The sequence below is a fragment of the Oncorhynchus masou genome, chromosome 30, assembly GCF_036934945.1.
Source record: "Oncorhynchus masou masou isolate Uvic2021 chromosome 30, UVic_Omas_1.1, whole genome shotgun sequence".
NCBI lineage: Eukaryota > Metazoa > Chordata > Actinopteri > Salmoniformes > Salmonidae > Oncorhynchus > Oncorhynchus masou.
This window is the reverse complement of record NC_088241.1, coordinates 28,744,614-28,765,493: the sequence shown is the minus strand read 5'-3', so window position 1 is coordinate 28,765,493 and position 20,880 is coordinate 28,744,614. Positions and strand designations below refer to the sequence as shown.

The window sequence follows — 20,880 nt, the reverse complement described above, 5'->3', positions numbered from 1 at the left end:
CACGACAGGACCTGGTCAATGACCTGAAGAGAGCTGGGACCACAGTCTCAAAGAAAACCATTAGTAACACACTATGCCGCCATGGATTAAAATCCTGCAGAGCACGAAGGTACCCCTGCTCAAGCCAGCGCATGTCCAGGCCCGTCTGAAGTTTGCCAATGACCATCTGGATGATCCAGAGGAGGAATGGGAGAAGGTCATGTGGTCTGATGAGACAAAAATAAAGCTTTTTGGTCTAAACTCCACTCGCCGTGTTTGAAGGAAGAAGAAGGATGAGTACAACCCCAAGAACACCATTCCAGCTGTGAAGCATGGAGGAGGAAACATCATTCTTTGGGGATGCTTTTCTGCAAAGGGGACAGGACGACTGCACCGTATTGAGTAAGAGTAAGAGCATTGAACAGTAAGAGCACCGTAACAGTAAGAGCATTGAAGATGGGTCGTGGCTGGATCTTCCAGCATGACAATGACTCAACACACAGCCAGGGCAACTAAGGTGTGGCTCCGTAAGACGCATCTCAAGATCCTGGAGTGGCCTCGCCAGTCTCCAGAACTGAACCCAATAGAACATCTTTGGAGGGAGCTGAAAGTCCGTATTTCCCAGCGACAGCCCCGAAACCTGAAGGATGTGGAGAAGGTCTGTATGGAGGAGTGGGCCAAAATCCCTGCTGCAGTGTGTGCAAACCTGGTCAAGAACTACAGGAAACGTATGATCTCTGTAATTGCAAAAAAAGGTTTCTGTACCAAATATTAAGTTCTGCTTTTCTGATGTATCAAATACTTGTTCTCCCCACTGTAGCTGTCGGCTATATTAGCCACGACTTACCGTTCTTTGTGCAGCTTCAAATGTCGAACAAAGTTGGAAATTGTTGCGCCTCCGTCTGTAATTTTCTTCCCGCATGTTTTGCGAGTTGCAATCTATTTTTTGTTGATACAGCGTAGTCTATATACCCGAAAATAATAATTTGGGGTATCATCCTTCCAAGGGCTCCATTTGAATTCACCCGCCGACATTCCTCTGCACTGCCATGCACAGCTTTTTCTCAACTGGCACAATTTGATTGGCTGCTGTTCGATTCAAACTGTAATCCGTTAAATGAGGAGTTGATTTTAAATGAGACACTGCATTTTTTTTTTTTTTTTTTTTTTAAATAGCATACTTTCTAAAATATTTGGGCTTGGGAAGGGTATCAAGTTGGGTCGAGTCACAGGGCTCAGGGTCGAGTCACAGGGCTCAGGGTCGAGTCACAGGGCTCAGGGTCGAGTCACAGGGCTCAGGGTCGAGTCACAGGGCTCAGGGTCGAGTCACGAGTCATTGGTGTTAAAGTCATGTGACTTGAGGCCACGCCTCTGCTGTATTATATCTGACCTAACATCATTTATTGGTCACATACACGTGTTTAGCAGATGTTATTGCGGTTGTAGTGCAATGCTTGACCTACTCCGACTGTTTTGGCCTGTATTATAATAATTAGGTTGGTGCTTACATTTGTCCTTTTTCACATGTATATTCTACACGTGTGTGAATTGGAAATGTGTTTTTTTTTTTTGTGCATATCCTACTCCCCTTGAGACAACCTTGGAGAGGGAGTCATGACCAGGGATCAGCCATTATTGACAGCGACCCTGGAGCAATTAAGGTTAAGTGCCCTTCTGAAGGGCACATTGACAAATTTTTCACTTAGTTGGCTCGGCGATTCGAACCAGCAACCTTTCGGTTACTGGACCAGCGCTCTTAACTGCTAGGCTACCTGCTGTAATGCTGCCTGTGTTCACATGCTTCTAGCTTGGTTAGCTGTAACCATTCCACCCTGAGTACCTGGGGTTTAGTTGCCGCCTCCTCTCTATAACACCATTTTGTTAACCTGGGTTCAAACCGTTTTTGATATGTTTGAGCTTGTCTGGCACAATGGAACCAATGGAATAGTTCCAAAAGTGTCAACTTCAATAGTACCCCATTTTTTTGAAGGTACTCCAGGGCAGGCTAAAGCAAACGCTCAAAGTATTTGATATATTTAAAAAGTCAAATAGGGCTGTGGATTTTGGGCTCATGTGCCTATCATCGGTCAGGTTCCTCGGATGGTGGAGGGGCTCCTGTCTCATCACTGCTCCCAGGTGGCTGCAGCCAAGGACCACACGGTGGTGCTGACCGAGGAGGGCTATGTCTACACCTTCGGCCTCAACACCTTCCACCAGCTGGGCCTGGCTCCGCCGCCCGCCTCTAGCCACCTGCCAAAACAGGTAAGAGAGCACCTGGCCATCATAGCTAGGCAGCCAGATGGGGAGTTTTCCCTTACCATGTGACCGGAGTAGGTCAAGCTAAGGAAAACTCCTGCGGTCTCATTTATTATGACAATTGCATAAACAAAATCAATGCAAGAATACTTACTGCATAAATGTTGTTTTCCTTTTCAATCAACTTAAACTTATGTAAATGCTGAAATCACATTGATAAAGTGTTTTATATTAATGATTTATGAACGTGACACTCACGGCCCTTGGCCCTCATCATAAGACAAACATGTACACAGAGCAGACACTTGAATGTGTGGTATGCTGAAATACAGTTTGGATTGGTTGTTGACTGACATTGGTCTTGACCAATTGGATGCAGGTCTTCTCCAAGACCCTTAAAGGCAGGACTGTGATTGGTGTAGCTGCAGGGAGATTCCACACAGTGCTGTGGACCAGGGAGGCTCTCTACACAGTAGGACTGAATGGAGGGCAGTTGGGTAAGTCATTATAACTGGCTCACTGTAGCAAAACATTGGTTTCCAATGCCTTTGAAGCTAAGCCAAGGCCACTATAATGATATGCTCTATTATTCCCCTACCATTATACATGGTGATGATTGACGTTTGACAGGCTACCTGATGGACCCAAACGGGGAGAGGTGTGTGACCGCACCTCGCCAGGTGTCCGCCCTCTACCACAAGGATGTCACCATCGCCATGGCAGTGGCCAGTAATGGGGCAACGTTGGTGGTGACAGAGAAGGGAGATTTCTACTTGCTGGCTAACTATCAGTGCAAGAAGTTGGCATCCAGGTGACTACACCGATAGTGGAGAAGTAACTACCAGGGTTGACGTCAATTCCATTTCGGTCATCTCAGGAAGTAAACTGCAATTCCAATTTCTCATTGAGGAGAATTGTAATTTAAATTTACCTCCTGAATTGACCGATTTCCAAATGACATTTTCTTCATGATAGAGATGACATTAACCTAAGATCCCTCAAATTAGCATAATACAAGAATGTCAGTTTAAGCTAGATATATCTGTATTGCATTGGATGCGACACAATCCACAGCATCTGCCTATTTAACACTTCCGCATTTGCAGTGAAAGGTGACAGAGCTTGAGGGGTGTTTGTCAGACCATGAGACATCCTGAAAATCAGTCTATTCACCAAATCTTCTGGAACATCAGACCAGTTTGGCCTACAAAATATTATGTCCACTCTATGGAAAGGTTACTCTCACAAACAAGATAGTGTTTCCTCTACGACCCCCACAAGTGTCTGAGGTCGGTATAGCCGGTCTTCTGTCTGTAGTGGCAGAACAGTTTGGGCAACATACTAAATTGTCCCCTCTGTGTAAAGGTGAGACTCATGAACACATACACTACCGTTCAAAAGTTTGGGGTCACTTAGAAATGCCCTTGTTTTTTAAAGAAAATCACATTTTTGTCCATTAAAATAACATAAAATGTATCAGATATGCAGTGTAGGCATTATTAATGTTGTGACTGACTATTGTAGGGTTAAACGACTGTTTACAAAAAATATTTGAATATCTACAGAGGCCCATTATTAGCAACAATCACCCCTGTGTTCCAATGGCACGTTGTGTTAGCTAATCCAAGTTTATCATTTTTAAAAGGCTAATTGAGCATTAGAAAACCATTTTGCAATTATGTTAGCACAGCTGAAAAATAAGCAATAAACCTGGCCTTCTTGTTGACTATCTGGAGCATCAACTTTTTTTCTGAAAAATGAAGGCTATTCCATGTGAGAAATTGGCAAGAAGCTGAAGATCTCGTGCAAGCTATGTACTACTCCCTTCACATAACAGCACAAACGGGTTTTAACCAGAATAGAAAGAGGATTGGGAGGCCATGGTGCACAACTGAGCAAGAGGACAAGTACATTAGTGTCTCGTTTGAGAAATGGATGCCTCACAAGTCCTCAACTGGCAGCTGAATTAAATAGTACCCGCAAAACCGTGAACATCAACAGTGAAGCGGTGACTCCGGGATGTTGGCCTTCTATGCAGAGTTCCTCTGTCCAGTTTCTGTGTTCTTTTGCCCATCTTAATCTTTTCTTTTTATTGGCCAGTCTGAGAGATGGCGCTTTCTTTGCAGCTCTGCCTAGAAGGCCAGCATCCCGGAGTCGCCTCTTCACTGTTGATACTTGTGTTGGTGTTTTGCGGGTACTATTTAATTCAGCTGCCAGTTGAGGACTTGTGAGGCATCCGTTTCTCAAACTAGACACTGATGTGCTTATCCTCTTGCTGTTCTGTACACAGCGTTGTACGGGATCTTCAGTTTAGACTCATGGGTTAACAGGAGAGGGAGAGTGTGAGAGATGTGATAATTTTACTCAGTCACTCGCTCGCTGTCAACTCATAGTTTTTCTTTCCCATGCCCGATGCCTGTTTCAGACAACTGAACATCCGGAAGGTCCTTGTGAGCGGAGGCAGCCTGGACCATCGTGTGGACCCCCAGGTCCTGAACGAGGGAGGTGGAGAGAAGGTGGCCATCCTGGCCCTGGATGAAGCTGGGCGGGTAAGGACCAGCTGGGTCCGATACATTGAAAAATACCAAATACTTAGTAGTGACTAGCTACAGCCATTTGTTGGTGGATTCTTAATGTTCACTCCATATGATCACCTCTAGCCGATGTATTTGAGTCATTGATCTTATCCCAGTCTTTCTCACTTTGTTTTTTCTGTGTCTGGATGTTATGACGTTTGGATGATGTGTGTTGATCTGTATGGTCTTCTATGTTTATCCAATGTATTTGTTGTCGCCACTCACTGACGATGCCTTTCTAATTGTCCCTCTGGATTATTAAAGTTGTATTCAATTGATTTCCGTCTCCCTCCATCAGGTGTTCTGCTGGCGTTCAGTGGGTGGTTCGGTGAGACAATGCAGGTGGGTGTATGGGCGCCAGGTGTTCATGTCGGACATTGCCCTGAGCAGGAACAACATGATGTTTGTCACACGGGAAGGGGAGGGCTTCAGCGGACAGTGGCACGGAGAGTACAGGAAGAGTGTGGAGAAGAAAGGTGAGATGAGAGAATTGTTTACTCTCATAGCTCAGCGATGACATAATGATACTTTTGAATACTATCAGTATTTCACACTTTCCTCTTTTACACATATGGTGGATGATAAACTTCATGAATCATGGAAAAATAGTAAACAAGACTTTGATTCAAAAGTAATCCTGTTTACTATTTCTCTGTACTTCATGATGTGTATCATCCAAGATAAATCAGACATTTTTTGTAAGTTGGAATCACTGCATTGTAATTTGACTAAAGTGTTTTTCCCTTGTGTGCTTTAGATGGGAGTGTGGAGGTGTGTGGTTACCCAGAGGGTGGAAGTGTGTACGAGCGAATCCGCTTGGAGAAGCTCCCCTATGTCCACCGTGCGGTCAGCATCACCATGGACTCCAAGGGACGCAACTTTGGAGTGCTGCAGTCGGACCCCAAAACCAGGTACTGTTCCTCTCTGTGTGTTGTCGCTTCTTTAAAACATTTGAGCTATGTCGTCTTCATTAGGCCACACTGTAACAAAAAGTTTTGAAATGGACAAGAAGTGTTTGTTGGGGAAATTCACATAAACAGGGTTGTACTAACTCATTTTTGGAGCCTTTTGTGCCTACTGAACAAAATTTCTCATTTTCTCCTTCCCCCGCCCAGCCTGTATGAGATTCCCAGCGTATCTCCCTCCTCCTTCTCCCAACACTTCCAGAGCCTGCTGGAGGAAGCGGACGAGACGGATAGTATTCACGATGTGACCCTGCAGGCCGGAGACCGCACCTTCCCCGCCCACAAGTACCTCTTGTCCATGAGGTCCGAGTTCTTCAGGAAGCAGCTGGTGTTGGATGGGGAGGAGGGAGACCGGGAGGTGAGGAGGAGCGAGGATGCGGTGGGCTGTGACCTGCTGGTGGTGGAGACTGTGAGCCCTGAGATGCTGGAGCACGTCCTGAAGTTCATCTATACGGATTCCTGTGATCTGCTGGTGCAGGGCCACTGCCCTCTGGTCTTCGGCCAGAACCAGAAACAACAGGGCCCAGACCCGGAGCAGGACCGGCTGATCAGCAGCCTGCAGGACCTGGGCTTCCATGAGGGCAACTTGAGGGACCGCTCGGCCCTGGAAGTGTACCGCTCGCTGACCCCCTTGGCTCGAGGAGACGGAGACAAGCCCAAAAGCAAGAGTACCAAGCCTGGGAAAAAAGGCAAGGGAGGCAAGGCTGGAGCTGGAGAGGGAGGGAAAGTCAACCCGGTCAAGACCTTACAGGGTGTAGCCAAGAAGCTCGGCATGGGCAGTCTGTCGGCACGGTGAGGACTGAGTTGGTTATGATTGTTGTCCCCCACAAGTACGTAAGTACGTTCGTCACACGCGATATCTCAGATTGCACTGGCACTGGCGATTTTTAACAACTTGGGTGAATGATGACTTGCCATAGAGATCCGGCATTTACAAAATTATACTGATTGGCCAGATGGTGGTGCTATAAAATGAGATTGAAAATGGTCATGCACCTCACCCCGGTTTGACCTGAAGTCATGAAATTCAAAAACAGGTCCTTCTCGCCACAAGGAACAAATTTGCCTCGGGGACACAAGGTCCGCCATGATGGATACTCCGTCATTTAGAATTTTGTGAAAAACCCTTAAAATGCTCTTCTGGCACCGAATGATGAAATTTGATATGTGTCGTCAATGGAAAAATATCTCTTAATGCAATATTTTTTAAACTAGTACCTGAAACAACATGACCAATAAACATTCAGGTGGGTGTGGTTTGGCACATAAAAGGCATATAAATCAGTTAAGGATATTTGTATTTATAAAGAAATATATATATAAAAAAAGTACACATTTTCGCAAACACTGTCAAGACTCATCACCACACGGTGGTGCCATTACAGGCACATGGTATATCTCTTGATCTGTTTGACTCGGAGTGAGGAAATTTGGTACATTTGCTCAGGATATGAGTCTAGCTTACCCATGAGATATCTTAGTCAACACTGGCTGATTTTTGTCTCGTGTGACTTTTTGCCTTGCCATAGAGAACCAGCATTTGCAAAATTACACTGATTGGCCCACGGGGGGCGCTATAGTAATCATCTGTATGTACGTTATCTCAGACATAACAGACAACATGTTTACTGTTATTTGTCTTGCTATTAACCCCTAAGCCTTTGGGGGCTTAACTTTTGGAATTGTTTTAAGATGGTCATACCATGGATCATTTAGCTATTTGATTTGGAATTTTAGGACCCCTGTAGGTATAAAAAAAAATGTATATAAAAATATTTGAAACATTGAATTTGGGCTTCTGCTATTAGCCTTGAACGCATTGAATAACAGAGCCTGGTTCCTCTCTAGGTTTCTACCAAGGTTCCTGGCTTCCTAGCCACTGTGCTTCTACATTGCTTGCTGTTTGGGGTTTCTGTGTAGGGCTTTATAGATAAATCTGTTAACATTCAGACGTGACAATACAGTCAAAAAATGTATCAAAATGAAGTATGGTTTGAGGTGTCTGAAATGCATCTGAGATAGTGTGAGTATATAGGAAAGCATAAAGGTTACATGTGTAACCTTGTGCCAGAAAATCCTATTATTCTTCATTCATTTTTTTACCGGGTTACCTTGAGAAGAGTCTCGTGAAACTTGTGGGCATTAATGAGCAAAACGGAGAACACATTTGTGAGTCTTCGTTTTTGATGGTGGGGTCATATAAGTTCGTAGCTCAAACCATTCGGACTTGACAAAAGTATCCGGAGTTGAGACGCCGGTGTTAGCGACGCCGGTGTTAGCGACATGAGAGTAGTCCTTGTGAAGCGTGTGGGTGTCGTAGAGCAAAACCGAGAACACCATTTGTGTTCAAATAGTTTCTAGCCACAACCATTTTGACACTGCGGACATTTTGTGAAAAACAATTGTCACACCAGGAGACTTCCAGAAAAAAACACCTCTGTAGCTCTGCCATGCGTTAGATTGAGACACGACCCCATGCACATAAAAGTCTAACTCCGTCGGATTTGGATGGCAATTTTTATATTACGTTAAAATTGATTTCCGCACGGGCATCGACCTTAGGGGGGGTTATTAACATGTAGTGTATTTTGTTAAACACATTTATTACAGTTTGGATGGAGTGAAATATGAAAACGGGAAGATCAGTGTAGCGCGTAAGATGACGGCCAACAAGCCACGATGTAACCAGAAAAAGTGGTGAGTAATTGCCATGTGGCAGATTTCCGTGAGAAAATATTGTGTTCATAGAAAGATAACTACTAGAATGGACATTCTTATTCAAGTCAATGTTCTGTGATTCTATTCAATTGTTGTCAGATAATCACGGTAGAGATAATGTCAGATAATCACAATATCAGAGGAGATATTGTTCCGTCTCAGCTGTATTTGTCTCCCCGAAGCTCCTACCTCTGTGACGTCACTCTGAGATCTGTGGATGGCAAGGAGTTCCCCTGTCACAAGTGTGTGCTGTGTGCCAGACTTGGTGAGCTACAGTGTGTCAACATATTGTTGCGTTTCTCGGAGTGTAAGGGGTGAATGGGTTTGGGTTATTCAATGTTGTCGACATCTGTCACTAGATTTTTCTAGTCATTTGTTGAAGCTATGGGGCCGGTTCTCCGTACACAGACTAAGCCTAGCCTAAAAGCATGCTCAATGGAGAATCTCAATTGAAAATTATTTTTAATTAAGCACTAAGATGAATCAGTATCTGGGAGATGATTTTAATATGTCAAAAAAATGTAATTGAAGTTTCTTAGTGGCGGTTGCATTGTAAACATGTCATGTATGTGTTTTCAGAGTACTTCCACAGTATGCTGGCGAACCCCTGGATAGAGGTATGTCGTAATGTTTTGTTTGTTATTTCAGTTTTATCAATCTGTATTAGTTTATACAAATGATCAAATGTGTTTTAGTTGCTGGCAATTGGAGGTCTTGCTCATTGTATGCGAAAGCTTCATTTTAATATTGCCATAAGGAACCGTTGGCTCTGAAAACGTTGTCTCACATTGTGCTTGAGTAAGTGTGCTGCTACTTGTGAACAGTGTTGGTAATGTTGTTGTTGTGCGCTCCCAACAGGCCACTTCATGTAGTGCACTGGAGATGCCCACCAGTTCAGATATACTGCAGGTCATCCTAGAATATGTGTACACTGACGAGTCTCCCACTATCAAAGGTACACAGGACACACCAGATTATGCATATACAACATGTACACACACACACACATGCTTCGGGACTATGGATGGAAAATAGCTCTTTTGCTAACTTGGGTACATATACATTGACTCTGAAATAAGTGTGCGCTGTCCCTGTCAAATAAGTGCGTTTAAATAAATATTGAGTTAAAAATAAGTGTCATGTGGCTACCCATAATATTTATGAACCTCATCATGTTGACTTTGATCTTGATGCACAAGGCAGTTGAAAGCTACATGGTGGAAGCAAAGTCTCTCTCCTCTTCCAGAGTCTCTGAATGTGGAGTTTGTCTGCAACGTGTTGGTGGTGGCCGATCAGCTTCTCATCACCCGACTGAAGGAGATGTGTGAAGTGGCCATTACTGAGAACCGTACGTCCTCTCATCTTCCCTCTGTCCTTTTAGCCTCCTCTGCTCTCCTCTCTCTCATGCCTCTCAACATGATATCAAACAGCTTTGTTGTGTCTTAAAAAGCACTCGTTTGAGAGCACTGTCCTGTTTGTTTAAAAAAAAAAAAAAAATCTTCCTCTTCCGTCTCCTCAGTGACACTGAAGAACGCTGCGGAGCTGCTGCAGTTTTCTGCCATGTACAACGCTGAGCAGCTCAAACTGTCCTGCATCCAGTTCATTGTGCTCAACATGGCTGCCCTGCTCGAGTCCAAGTGAGTGTGTGTGTGTGTGTATACAGTGCGTTCAGAAAGTATTCAGACCCGTTGACTTTTTCCACAGTTTGTCATGTTACAGCCTTATTTTAAAATGGATTAAAAAAATTTACGAAATATAAAAGTCCCCTCAATCTTCACACAATACCCCATAATGCAAATGTTAGACTCTCTCCTTTTTCTCTCTCCCTGTCTCCGCCCCTCCCTCTTTTTCCGTCTCTCTCTCTGTTTATATATCCGTAACTCTCTCTCTTCAGAGCGCTGGATATCTTGAGTGATGACGTGCTGGTGGAGCTCTCTGCCTCTTACAGGAGTATGGTGAGTCACTTCTCCTCAGTGCTGTTACCATACCTGCATTAACTGCATGGTGAGATACCTGGCATATGTTCATTAGGGGAACTCAACAGAAACTGTTCCAAACAGAAAACGACAATAGGTGTTTCTTATTGGATGGTTCCTCAGATAGTCTCTCCCTGTTTCACTTGTTTCTTCCATTCGATTCCTACTGAACACAACCATAGGTTCTGAACTGAACACAACTGTTGGTTCTGACTAACTGACCTGTTACCATCCTGTTCCTGTCAGATTCCGGCCATGCAGATGCGACTGATCACTCCTTACCCAGACGCCCCAGACCTCAGTGTGTACGAGGACTGGGACTCTTCATTCAGCTCTAAAGCTGACACGGAACTGAACTACTCCTGCAGGTACTATACCATCTATCAAACTATGTACAACACTGTGGCTGCATCTCATTCCACAAAGTTGCTCCTTCGTTCACTCCCTGTCATGAATGAGATGGGACTGAATTGGTGCTGAAGCTAGGTTCCAATGTTTTGGAATGAAATGCATCCAGCCAGTAACCTACCTAACATTAGAACTGTGGTTGAATTTGTTCCTCTGTCATCTTCCTCCTCTCAGGGAGACTCTGTTGAAGAAGGCTAAGTTAAAGGCCAAGAGAAAACCTAGGAGACGCTCCGACAGCTCAGGGGGTTACACCCTTTCTGACATCATCCAGAGCCCACCGGCTGCAGGTAGAACACACACACACACACACGCACTCTGTCACGGCACGTAATAATTATTTCCTTTAATTGGAGTTGGGCTGATATGGATTATGATATGTCTCTTCTAGTCTCAGTCCTTTCTCCCAGCCTGGTAAAGTCAGGAAAGACCAACTCCATGGAGTCTCTGCAGGAGCTGATGACATCTGACTCTGAGGGCAGCTACATGGGTGTGGGCAGCCCCCGAGACCTCCAGAGTCCCGTGTTCCACGACAGGCCCGAGGAGGAGGGGGCTGGAGAAAGTTCCAGGCTGAAGACTCCCCCCAGCACCACCACCATGAGGAACGGCCTCCCCGCAGAACCCCCAAAGAGTTCTGCTCTAGAGCACATCCCCAAGATCACAGCCAGGTGAGCCAGGTCACTGTGGACCAGGTCAGGGGTGGAACTGTATGTGACATTGTGTCGTTTCTCTCTTTCTCCAGTCCTCTGTCACTTCCTGTCTTGGACCTCAGGGCAATCATGGATATGGAAGCCAGCTCAAAGACACAAAGTCTCGGAGCCACTCCCAAAAGTCCTGGCAGTGTTGGCAGCAGCAGCAAGCAGTCCCCTCTCCCAGCCAAGCTCTCCCAGAAGCAGAGGAAGATGATCGCCATGGCAACCAAGGAGGGCAGTGCTGAGTGCACCCTATCCAAATCGACACCAGTGATTACTCCCTCGAAGAGTGCGAAAACATGGTGAGCCCCTCTCCATAAGGATTGCTCCTAATATCAGAGCCAGCACTGAAGGTGGTGGGTTGGTGCGACAATCCCTATGTAATAGAATAGGTCCTGTCCCGGTCACTCATTTTGTGTTGAAAATGTACAAATACAAAATCTGCCTATTCCCTCAGTTGTTAGTAAAATATTACTTTTTAATGCTTTGAAGTAGAACTTTTGATTATCAAATGTGGTTCCACCTACCTCCTCTCCTCAGGGCCACTCCGTTCCAGACACCTCCTTCGTCTCGAGCGTTCCGGGACCTCCTGGTGGAGGAGGAGAGCCGGGTCAGGAACGGGGGGCCAGGAGCCCCGGGAAGGCCAGTAGCTCAGGGGCCTCCGGTCTCTGTTGCTCGGAGGGTTACCTTCAAATGTACGGCTGAGCCCCCCAGTGAGCCAGAGAGACTCGCCGGGTAAGACTATGCACGCACAGACAGACACGCACACATATGCAGTCTGTCATATTTTATGTTAATTGTCACCAACACACAGAGGTGTCCATTATATAAACACACAATATAGACTAGCATTTGTGTATGGCCAAGGGATGAATGCCCTTATGGCTGATTCATTCTGGGGCGCAGGTAGTGGTTAGAGCGTTGGGCCAGTAACCGAAAGGTTGCTGGATCGAATCCCCGAGCTGACAATGTTAAAATGTATCGTTCTGCCCCTGAACAAGGCAGTTAACCCGCTGTTCTCCAGTAGGCCATCATTGTAAATAATAATTTGTTCTTAACTGACTTGCCTAGTTAAATTAAATAAAAATCTATGAACTCGTCTTTACCCCAAAGTACCAGGATTGTCCACCAGATGTCTCTAGTGTGTTGCCATGCTCATGCATATTCTTGCTTCTATCAGACAGGAATCTGACACAATAACATCTACTAGCATCAATGTCATTTGGTTACCTTGGTGAGAAACACATTTTGTTGTAGTAAGGAGATGGTAAAGCTTGTATCTATGGTGATTGTGCCTTAATTAGGCCTATGTTATAGCTGATGGTTAACCATACAGGAATTAGTTCAAACTCTGAGGTATCTCTTTAGAATAAACATAGTCACTAAGAAAGCAGCAAATGACTGGCAGAGTTTCTCTATGATGATTCTCTGTTATTCCAAAGGGAAGCAGACGAAAGAAGGAATAATGATTTGGAGGACTACTTGTTTTTATACAGAGAATTTAGAGTTGACTATGTTAAGCTTTTACTCTCCAAATGAAACGCTCTGGAGTGTGGTTTCCCAGACACAGATTAGGCCAAATCCTGGACTCTATTGACCAGGACTAGGCTAGTCTGGGAAACCAGCCCTGAGTCTGTGGTTTGTTTGAGGAAATGTTCAAATGTCATCAGAAGGTAAGAAGCCGCCTTCTCTACACTCACTCTCATGAAACTCCTGCCTACATGGGTGCAAAGTGATCTATGCAGATGCACAGATGGCACAAAAAAATGGCAAAGTTGTCATTCTTTTAGCGAGAGGAAAAAATATAGCCCTAACTGCCTTCGCTAAACCTGCCCTGGAATTTTGGGCAACCAATCGCAGCACTCCAATGGATAGCAACTGTTGTCGAGTCCAGCACCTTGTGAACACATGCAAACCAGTGGGGATGGCTAAATAATTGAACAATTCACTAGAGGTACTTGCCACTGTGATTCATGAAATGCAGACTCTTGGAGTATTTTGCTAACACGAAATTGTACTTTGCTAGCTCAACTGGTTAACATTAGCGACAAGCATATTTCTCTTTGAGCACCAAACATTGCTAAAGTTGCCTAGCTAGCTAACTACTTAATATAACTTGTTTCTCTAAGTTAACTAATATAGCCAACATAGCAAGCTAAGTAACTTATCTGCTATCGATATCACCAAACATGGTTAGTACTGTAATGATACAGCAAGGAGCAGGACTCGAACCCTCGTCCTTCTCGCCTGTGCCGCAAGAGCATGCTCAAGCGTCAGTCGATTTCCGCGCTTATAATCCCAGGGTCGTTCCAGTACCTTTGACGGCATGCACAGTACATTGAGCCCTTCAGTGACAAACCACACTCCAAACCTAAAGATAATTTTACCAGGTTCCCATAGGGTGGGTTGGTATAACGTTTTTTTAAAGTTTTTGAATAATACAAGTTCTACATTTGCTATATGAGTGCGTGTGTAACAGTATAACTTTAGTCCGTCCCCTACCCGGTGCCCGAACCAGGGACCCTCTGCACACATCAACAACTGACACGCATGAAGCATCGTTACCAGTCGCTCCACAAAGGCGTCACGGATTGAAACGCTAGTAGCGCGCACCACTGTTAACTAGCAAGCCATTTCACATAGATTTGACAGTCACGTGTAACCGATGTGATTTCAATGGGTCTTGCTCCCTTCTGATTTTGTTTATACTGTTCAAGTCAACCCATTTTTATTTTCATAAAGTTCTGCATTTCCACACTTTTATAGACATTATTTTTAACCAAATGTTGCAATTGCGATTTGACGTGATTTAGAGCAAAACACTTGCGTGAACTGTTGGCGTCATTGAAATATAATGATTATTCTATAGATAAAATATAATAGTGGGCGCTTTGAATACAGTGTTTGACATGACAACAATTAAAAATGCCAAGGAGGAGTTATTGTGACAGGGTAGGAACCAAATTTGTTAAGTGTTACCGAGGGGACCCAATAATCTTTTGCTACTTTTAATGTTTTCTCTTAGCTACTTCTTGTAGTTAACAAATTCATGCTTCCCGTATTCCTCTCTGGTTTATATAAGATACTGTTGCACAAACGACATGCTGATTTAGGTCTACACTGTCACCTGTGTGTGTGTGTGTGTGTGTGTGTGTGTGTATATGTGTTTATGTATATAATTACGTTTGCTTTGACATTTATTAGCTAGCTAGTGATTAGCATTAGCGACTAAACATTTAGACCCAACTTGCAAAGAAAATACAAACGAGCTGTTTGCAGATGTAAGAAACACAACCTAATAGTGTAGTAAAAGAACGCTAGTGGAATTATGGTAAGAATCAAAGTGAAAACAGTATCCTTGTCATCAACATTGTTGCATGTGCTGGATGCAGACTGAAAGCAAAGTGTCTCGTGGTGAGGAATAACACATGCGCTCCTTGAGTGACGGACGGGGCTAGGTCTGTGTGGAAAGCGGCATGGAGTGAGAGAGTGGAGACCGGATGACACAAGTAGCGAAGTAAACTACACAAATGATCAATGGAAGTCAAATTTATCAACCCATGGAGGTCTGGATTTGGAGGCGCACACAAAATTAAGGTGGAAAACCACACTACAGGCTGATCCAACTTTGATGTAATGTCCTTAAAACAAGTCAAAATGAGGCTCAGTGGTGTGTGTGTGTGGCCTCCATGTGCCTGTATGACCTCCCTACAACGCCTGGGCATGCTCCTGATGAGGTGGCGGATGGTCTCCTGAGGGATCTCCTCCCAGACCTGGACTAAAGCATCAGCCAACTCCTGGACAGTCTGTGGTGTTGGTGGATGGAGCGAGACATGATGTGCTCAATTGGATTCACGTCTGGGAAACGGGCGGGCCTGTCCATAGCATCAATGCCTACCTCTTGCAGGAACTGCTGACACACTCCAGCCACATGAGGTCTAGCATTGTCTTGCATTAGAAAGAACCCAGGGCCAACCGCACCAGCATATGGTCTCACAAGGGGTCTGAGGATCTCATCTCAGTACCTAATGGCAGTCAGGCTACCTCTGGCGAGCACATGGAGGGCTGTGCGGCCCCCCAAAGAAATGCCACCCCACACCATGACTGACCCACCGCCAAACCGGTCATGCTGGAGGATATTGCAGGCAGCAGAACGTTCTCCACCGCGTCTCCAGACTCTGTCACGTTTGTCACATGTGCTCAGTATGAACCTGCTTTCATCTGTGAAGAGCACAGGGCGCCAGTGGCGAATTTGCTAATATTGGTGTTCTCTGGCAAATGTCAAACGTCCTGCACGGTGTTGGACTGTAAGCACAACCCCCAACTGTGGACGTCGGGCCCTCATACCACCTTCATGGAGAAACATGCACATTTGTGGCCTGCTGGAGGTCATTTTGCAGGGCTCTGGCAGTGCTCCTCCTTGCACAAAGGCAGAGGTAGCAGTCCTGCTGCTGGGTTGTTGCCCTCCTATGGCCTCCTCCACGTCTCCTGATGTACTGGCCTGTCTCCTGGTAGCGCCTCCATGCTCTGGACACTATGCTGCCAGACACAGCAAACCTTCTTGCCACAGCTCGCATTGATGTGCCATCCTGGATGAGTTGCACTACCTGAGCCACTTGTGTGGGTTGTAGACTCCGTCTCACGCTACCACTAGAGTGAAAGCACCGCCAGCATTCAAAAGTGACCAAAACATCAGCCAGGAAGCATAGGAACTGAGAAGTGGTCTGTGGTCACCACCTGCAGAACCACTCCTTTATTGGGGGTGTCTTGCTATTTGCCTATTATTTCCACCAGTTGTCTATTCCATTTGCACAACAGCATGTGAAATTTATTGTCAATCAGTGCTGCTTCCTAAGTGGACAGTTTGATTTCACAGAAGTGTGATTGACTTGGAGTTACATTTGTTGTTTAAGTGTTCCCTTTATTTTTTTGAGCAGTGTATGTTACACATGGCGTATCACATTTTAAAAACCAGACATTCAAATACCGTTATAGGATGTAAAGTAAAAACCCAATCCGGTCTGTGCATCAATACCGGTAATGACAGTCCACAACATACCCAATAAGTCTTTTTTTTTTTTTTTCATTGTAATTAAAACACATTTTTAGATCACTGTTATGGGATTTCGCCAGTGGTTGGAAGGAGGAATTTGGCTTCCTGGGATGTTGTACGATGTTCCAACAGTAATCAAGTGGGGTGGGGCTTAGTGAATGGTCAATGTACTGAAAGGGAGGCAGCAGCCTGAAGCAGGGTGTGACTCACTGCTAGGGCTGTGGTGCAATTAGGCCGATGGTCACTATGACCTTTTCACTTCCCATTCAACAAGACTGACAGTTCAGTTAGAGGAACTGCCTAGTCGACTTTGCCTCGGGTGAACTTTCTCATAAGAACAGATCCTTTGATCAGCTAAGTGCAACTTCAACCTGCACTGTGAACTACACCACCACTCAGACACCAGCTGGATTGGTAGAGCTTTAGATGCTAAAAGAGCTGAATACTTGCGACGAAAATAACCATCGGTTTGTGCGGTCTTGCCAACTCCTATCTGAGACCAGGGTAACTGAATACTGTGTGCTCCTGATTTGAAAAAACAGAAACAAACGATATGACTTCAGAATGGGTGTTTTGACATAACAAAAACGTTTGGGAGAGATTGTTCATGTACTGGTGCTGTATCCTATAACGTTGACATCTAGATTAACACATAATATGGGCAGAGGTGTTTGAGGAATGCTTGTGAAACCAATGGGTGGATGTTTTTACTTTAACTTTGGTCACAATTCTAAACATTGCTACATCTCTCAAGTCATATCAGGCCAAAGAATTACAGGAAGTGTGTGTGTGTGTGTGTGTGTGTGTGTGTGTGTGTGTGTGCACTTGTGTGACCCAATGGTGTCTATCTCTCTGTTTCTGCAGAATCTTTTGACTTTCGCTTACTTCCTCTTCTATCAGGGTCACTCGGGGCATCTACATCATTCCAGACGTAGATCTTTTATCTATGCCTACAGACTGGAAACGCTCTCGTTCTGGTCTGTGACGTCCGCTCCCACTGCAGTCTCTAATGGCACCGTATTCCCTATGTAGTGCACTACATTTGGGCTCCTGAGTGGCGCAGCTGTCTAAGGCACTGTGATTTGGGGTCCCATAGGGCAGCGCACAATTGGCCCAGTGTTGTCAAGGTTTGGCTGGGGTAGTCCGTCATTGTAAATAAGAATTTGTTCTTAACTGACTTGCCTAGTTAAAAAAAAAAAATGACCATGGCCCACATGACTCACTCCATGCTCTGGTCAAAGGTGGGGTTATTTGGGATGTAACCTAGTAGTGGGCCCTGAATATGAATCAGCCAATGAGTCTGATGTATTGTTGGCTTCTGATCCTAATCAGCATTGATAAGAGAAGACTTCCATGTCACAAGTGATCACTCAGAACAGGAAGTAGGATTCAGGTTTTAATCAACTCATGCTGATGAGCATTGAGGGAGGGATGGAAGGAGGGAAAGTTCAGGGCTGGGGAAAGTGTAATATCCATATGTGTATTTTTTTTTAAATTTTTGTAAAATGTTTTCTATGCCTTACAGGGCCCATCTGTTTCATTAGCGTTTTCTTACACACACACACTCTGTCTCTCTCTGTGTGCGTGTCAGTTGTAATTCACCCAACCCTTGTCCTCTTGGGTAGCCTGTGGTCATCCATGGTTACCATGATATATCTAGTTCAGACCGGTCTTTCTCTGTTTGTGTCTTACTCTGTCAGATCAGCGTCAGAATTATTACAGGATGTACCTAACACATGTCAACTTGTCCCAACCGTAAAAAAAGAAAAAAAACCTGAACAACCACAGGGGGGGGAAAAGGAACAATTGTTTGAGGGGGATAATGTTCAACCTGTCACTAACTCAAGGTAATTTTCTTTACTGACCAGCCCCTGGGTGCTGGGAGCGGCGGGCAGCCCCCCTACGGCCTCCATGGTAACCTTTGCTTCGATCGTGGAGGAGGAGAAACAGCAGGAGGCTGCACTAATCCGTAGCCGAGAGAAACTGCTTGCACTCATTCAGGTAAAGTGTGTGTGTGTGTGCAGAAATTTGTAGCGGATGTTTACTATGCACACTGTGCTTTTCCTTTCACTGTGATCTTGTCTGTCCAACGCACATTCTCAACTCAGTACCTTGATAAGTGTCTCTAAGGGGAAATCAGAAATACTTAGTTTCATCACCTCTGTCTAATGTCAGTAGAAATTACTTGTTTCCAGCTGTGCTGTTTGACAGCTGACTTGGCTGTGGCTTTAAAACACTCCAACTGTGTTTGTATTTCCCCCTCTCTCCTCTTTGCAGATTGAGGAGGCAGCGATCCAAGAGCTTTTGCATCACTATGGCGCCCACAACAACCCCAACGAGATGATTGTGGTGGAGAGGTCTGTCCAGGGTCCCGTCGCCACCCCCTTCTGGAACAAATACTGAGACGTCTTACAACGCACGTGGGTGTGACGCCGCACCCACATGCGTTGTGAGACGCCGCACCCACATCCTTATGTATCTCCTGTCAGTCAGTGTTAGGATATACCCCAGGCCCAGTTGTGCCAGTGGGCTGGGTCTGACGCAGGTCTTTTATGCTTAACTCCAGTGTTCTTTTCTCGCGTTAACCTTTTGCGAGTGTCCCTGAGGAAGGAACAGTGGGGGAGAAAAGATCGAGGTATATAAGTTAAGATCTCATGTTATGCACGTTTTTTGCACCTTGCCATCAAAACATGAGTAAAGATATTCTTCCAAAAAGTTTCAGCCATTTAAAATATGTTCAACAGTAGTTAAGAATTTGCCAAAGACAAAGTAATTAAGGAAGTGGAGCAGTCCAAACTACAAATTGGGTCCCAAAACTACATTACCCAGAAGGATTGGTCTGTTTCAGCACGTGCGTAAGCTGTGTGCCAATTAGGGAAAGTACTACAGCACGAGTTCCTCTGAGAAGAACTAGGACGAAAGGAAGTCAGAGCCTGGAGTTCAGAGGCAAGCCTGATCTGGTTGCTACCTAGTTCTACTTTATGAGTTGGGAAATGAGTTGTGTTGTGGACATACTGTGTGATGCAGTGTAGTTGAATCATGAAAGAAGGAGGGTAGCGAGTGACTGTCATGCATCCTGCCGTTTTCTAATGTGAGCTAATTGCATATGAGTTCGCTGGTGTTTCCCTTTTATCAGAGTTATAGGACAAGCTGACGAGTGTTTGTGCCTTGCTTCCACCCTAACGATCCTCTGTACACTCACTAATAATTTCACTACTTTCTGGCTGGCTGTATTTGAGTTGTTTTGCTTTATTTTGTGTTCTGGAGCTGATGTGTTGGCTTGGTAACCCAGACTCGGACCATGTAAACCCAGTCTTATTCCATGCAGCACCCTTCGTTTGGGACTTTGGATGTGAGAAAATGGCATGCAATAAACTCACCTGTGCAATGACCATGTTTCCTGGTTCTATTACTCTTATTGTAGAATTGGTCTTATACTGATTTGTGCTATATTACAATAGACCTGTCTTGTGTTATGCAAAACAGAAGAGTGGGTGAATGTCCAAGGCAAATTTATATAGTTCTGTGTGATGTCTATAGTGTCCCCACAAGAATGGAGGCCATCTCCCTCAAGCTCCCTGACAGATTCAGCGAGAGCTACATTTATCTCAATGGAAACAACAGTGCCTCTCTCCACTCTATCTGTGCTCTGCATAAATAAACAACTATTAAACGCCTACCCGTGATGACCCTGCCATGGAAAGAGAGGAAGGGTGGTGATTAAGGGGTCCTAATACTCCTAAGTCGATACAGTATGACATCAGGAGTCAGCCAGAGACTGAGACCTGAGTTCCTAGTGATTACTCCATTAAGCTCAATTAGTCAACTGAGATGATGTGTTACACAGAAAGACCCTCAAAGACTTGGCTCCATGTCAAGTCGGAATGGTCCAGCTAGGTCACTGACAGGCACATGATGTGAAGTGTTTACCTCATTAGTCGTTTACCTCTCGCTAATGAACGTGACATACTCCAGAGATGCTCTCCTGCACAGAATTGGACTATATGAATGTGGATATCTCCTGATATTCTCCTTGTTCATAGAATGTAACAGCTGAATTTCCATCTAATGGGTAACATACATTTTTAGAAGTTTTTATATATATGTGTGTGTGTGTGTGTGTATATGTGTGTATATATATATATATGTATATGTGTGTATATATATATATATATATATATACTGCTCAAAAAAATAAAGGGAACACTTAAGCAACACAATGTAACTCCAAGTCAATCACACTTCTGTGAAATCAAACTG

At 44.7% G+C, this 20,880-nt stretch overlaps 1 protein-coding gene across 1 annotated transcript in view; it reads left to right on the top strand.

Annotated features, from left to right (window-relative positions):
* The window catches only part of LOC135522481 (inhibitor of Bruton tyrosine kinase-like), a 32,597-nt gene extending 12,586 nt beyond the window's left edge, over positions 1 to 20,011 (top strand). The window contains exons 6-26 of the mRNA XM_064948775.1: positions 2,071 to 2,241; positions 2,615 to 2,732; positions 2,866 to 3,046; positions 4,661 to 4,784; positions 5,110 to 5,287; positions 5,569 to 5,722; positions 5,927 to 6,568; positions 8,387 to 8,473; positions 8,677 to 8,759; positions 9,074 to 9,111; positions 9,353 to 9,449; positions 9,741 to 9,842; positions 10,014 to 10,131; positions 10,389 to 10,449; positions 10,717 to 10,838; positions 11,053 to 11,165; positions 11,267 to 11,543; positions 11,618 to 11,869; positions 12,108 to 12,302; positions 18,489 to 18,621; positions 18,898 to 20,011. Coding sequence (XP_064804847.1) covers positions 2,071 to 2,241; positions 2,615 to 2,732; positions 2,866 to 3,046; positions 4,661 to 4,784; positions 5,110 to 5,287; positions 5,569 to 5,722; positions 5,927 to 6,568; positions 8,387 to 8,473; positions 8,677 to 8,759; positions 9,074 to 9,111; positions 9,353 to 9,449; positions 9,741 to 9,842; positions 10,014 to 10,131; positions 10,389 to 10,449; positions 10,717 to 10,838; positions 11,053 to 11,165; positions 11,267 to 11,543; positions 11,618 to 11,869; positions 12,108 to 12,302; positions 18,489 to 18,621; positions 18,898 to 19,023 — 3,372 coding nt within the window. The 3' untranslated portion in view covers positions 19,024 to 20,011. The remainder of the gene's footprint in view (positions 1 to 2,070; positions 2,242 to 2,614; positions 2,733 to 2,865; positions 3,047 to 4,660; positions 4,785 to 5,109; positions 5,288 to 5,568; positions 5,723 to 5,926; positions 6,569 to 8,386; positions 8,474 to 8,676; positions 8,760 to 9,073; positions 9,112 to 9,352; positions 9,450 to 9,740; positions 9,843 to 10,013; positions 10,132 to 10,388; positions 10,450 to 10,716; positions 10,839 to 11,052; positions 11,166 to 11,266; positions 11,544 to 11,617; positions 11,870 to 12,107; positions 12,303 to 18,488; positions 18,622 to 18,897) is intronic.
* Positions 20,012 to 20,880: the final 869 nt, after the last annotated feature.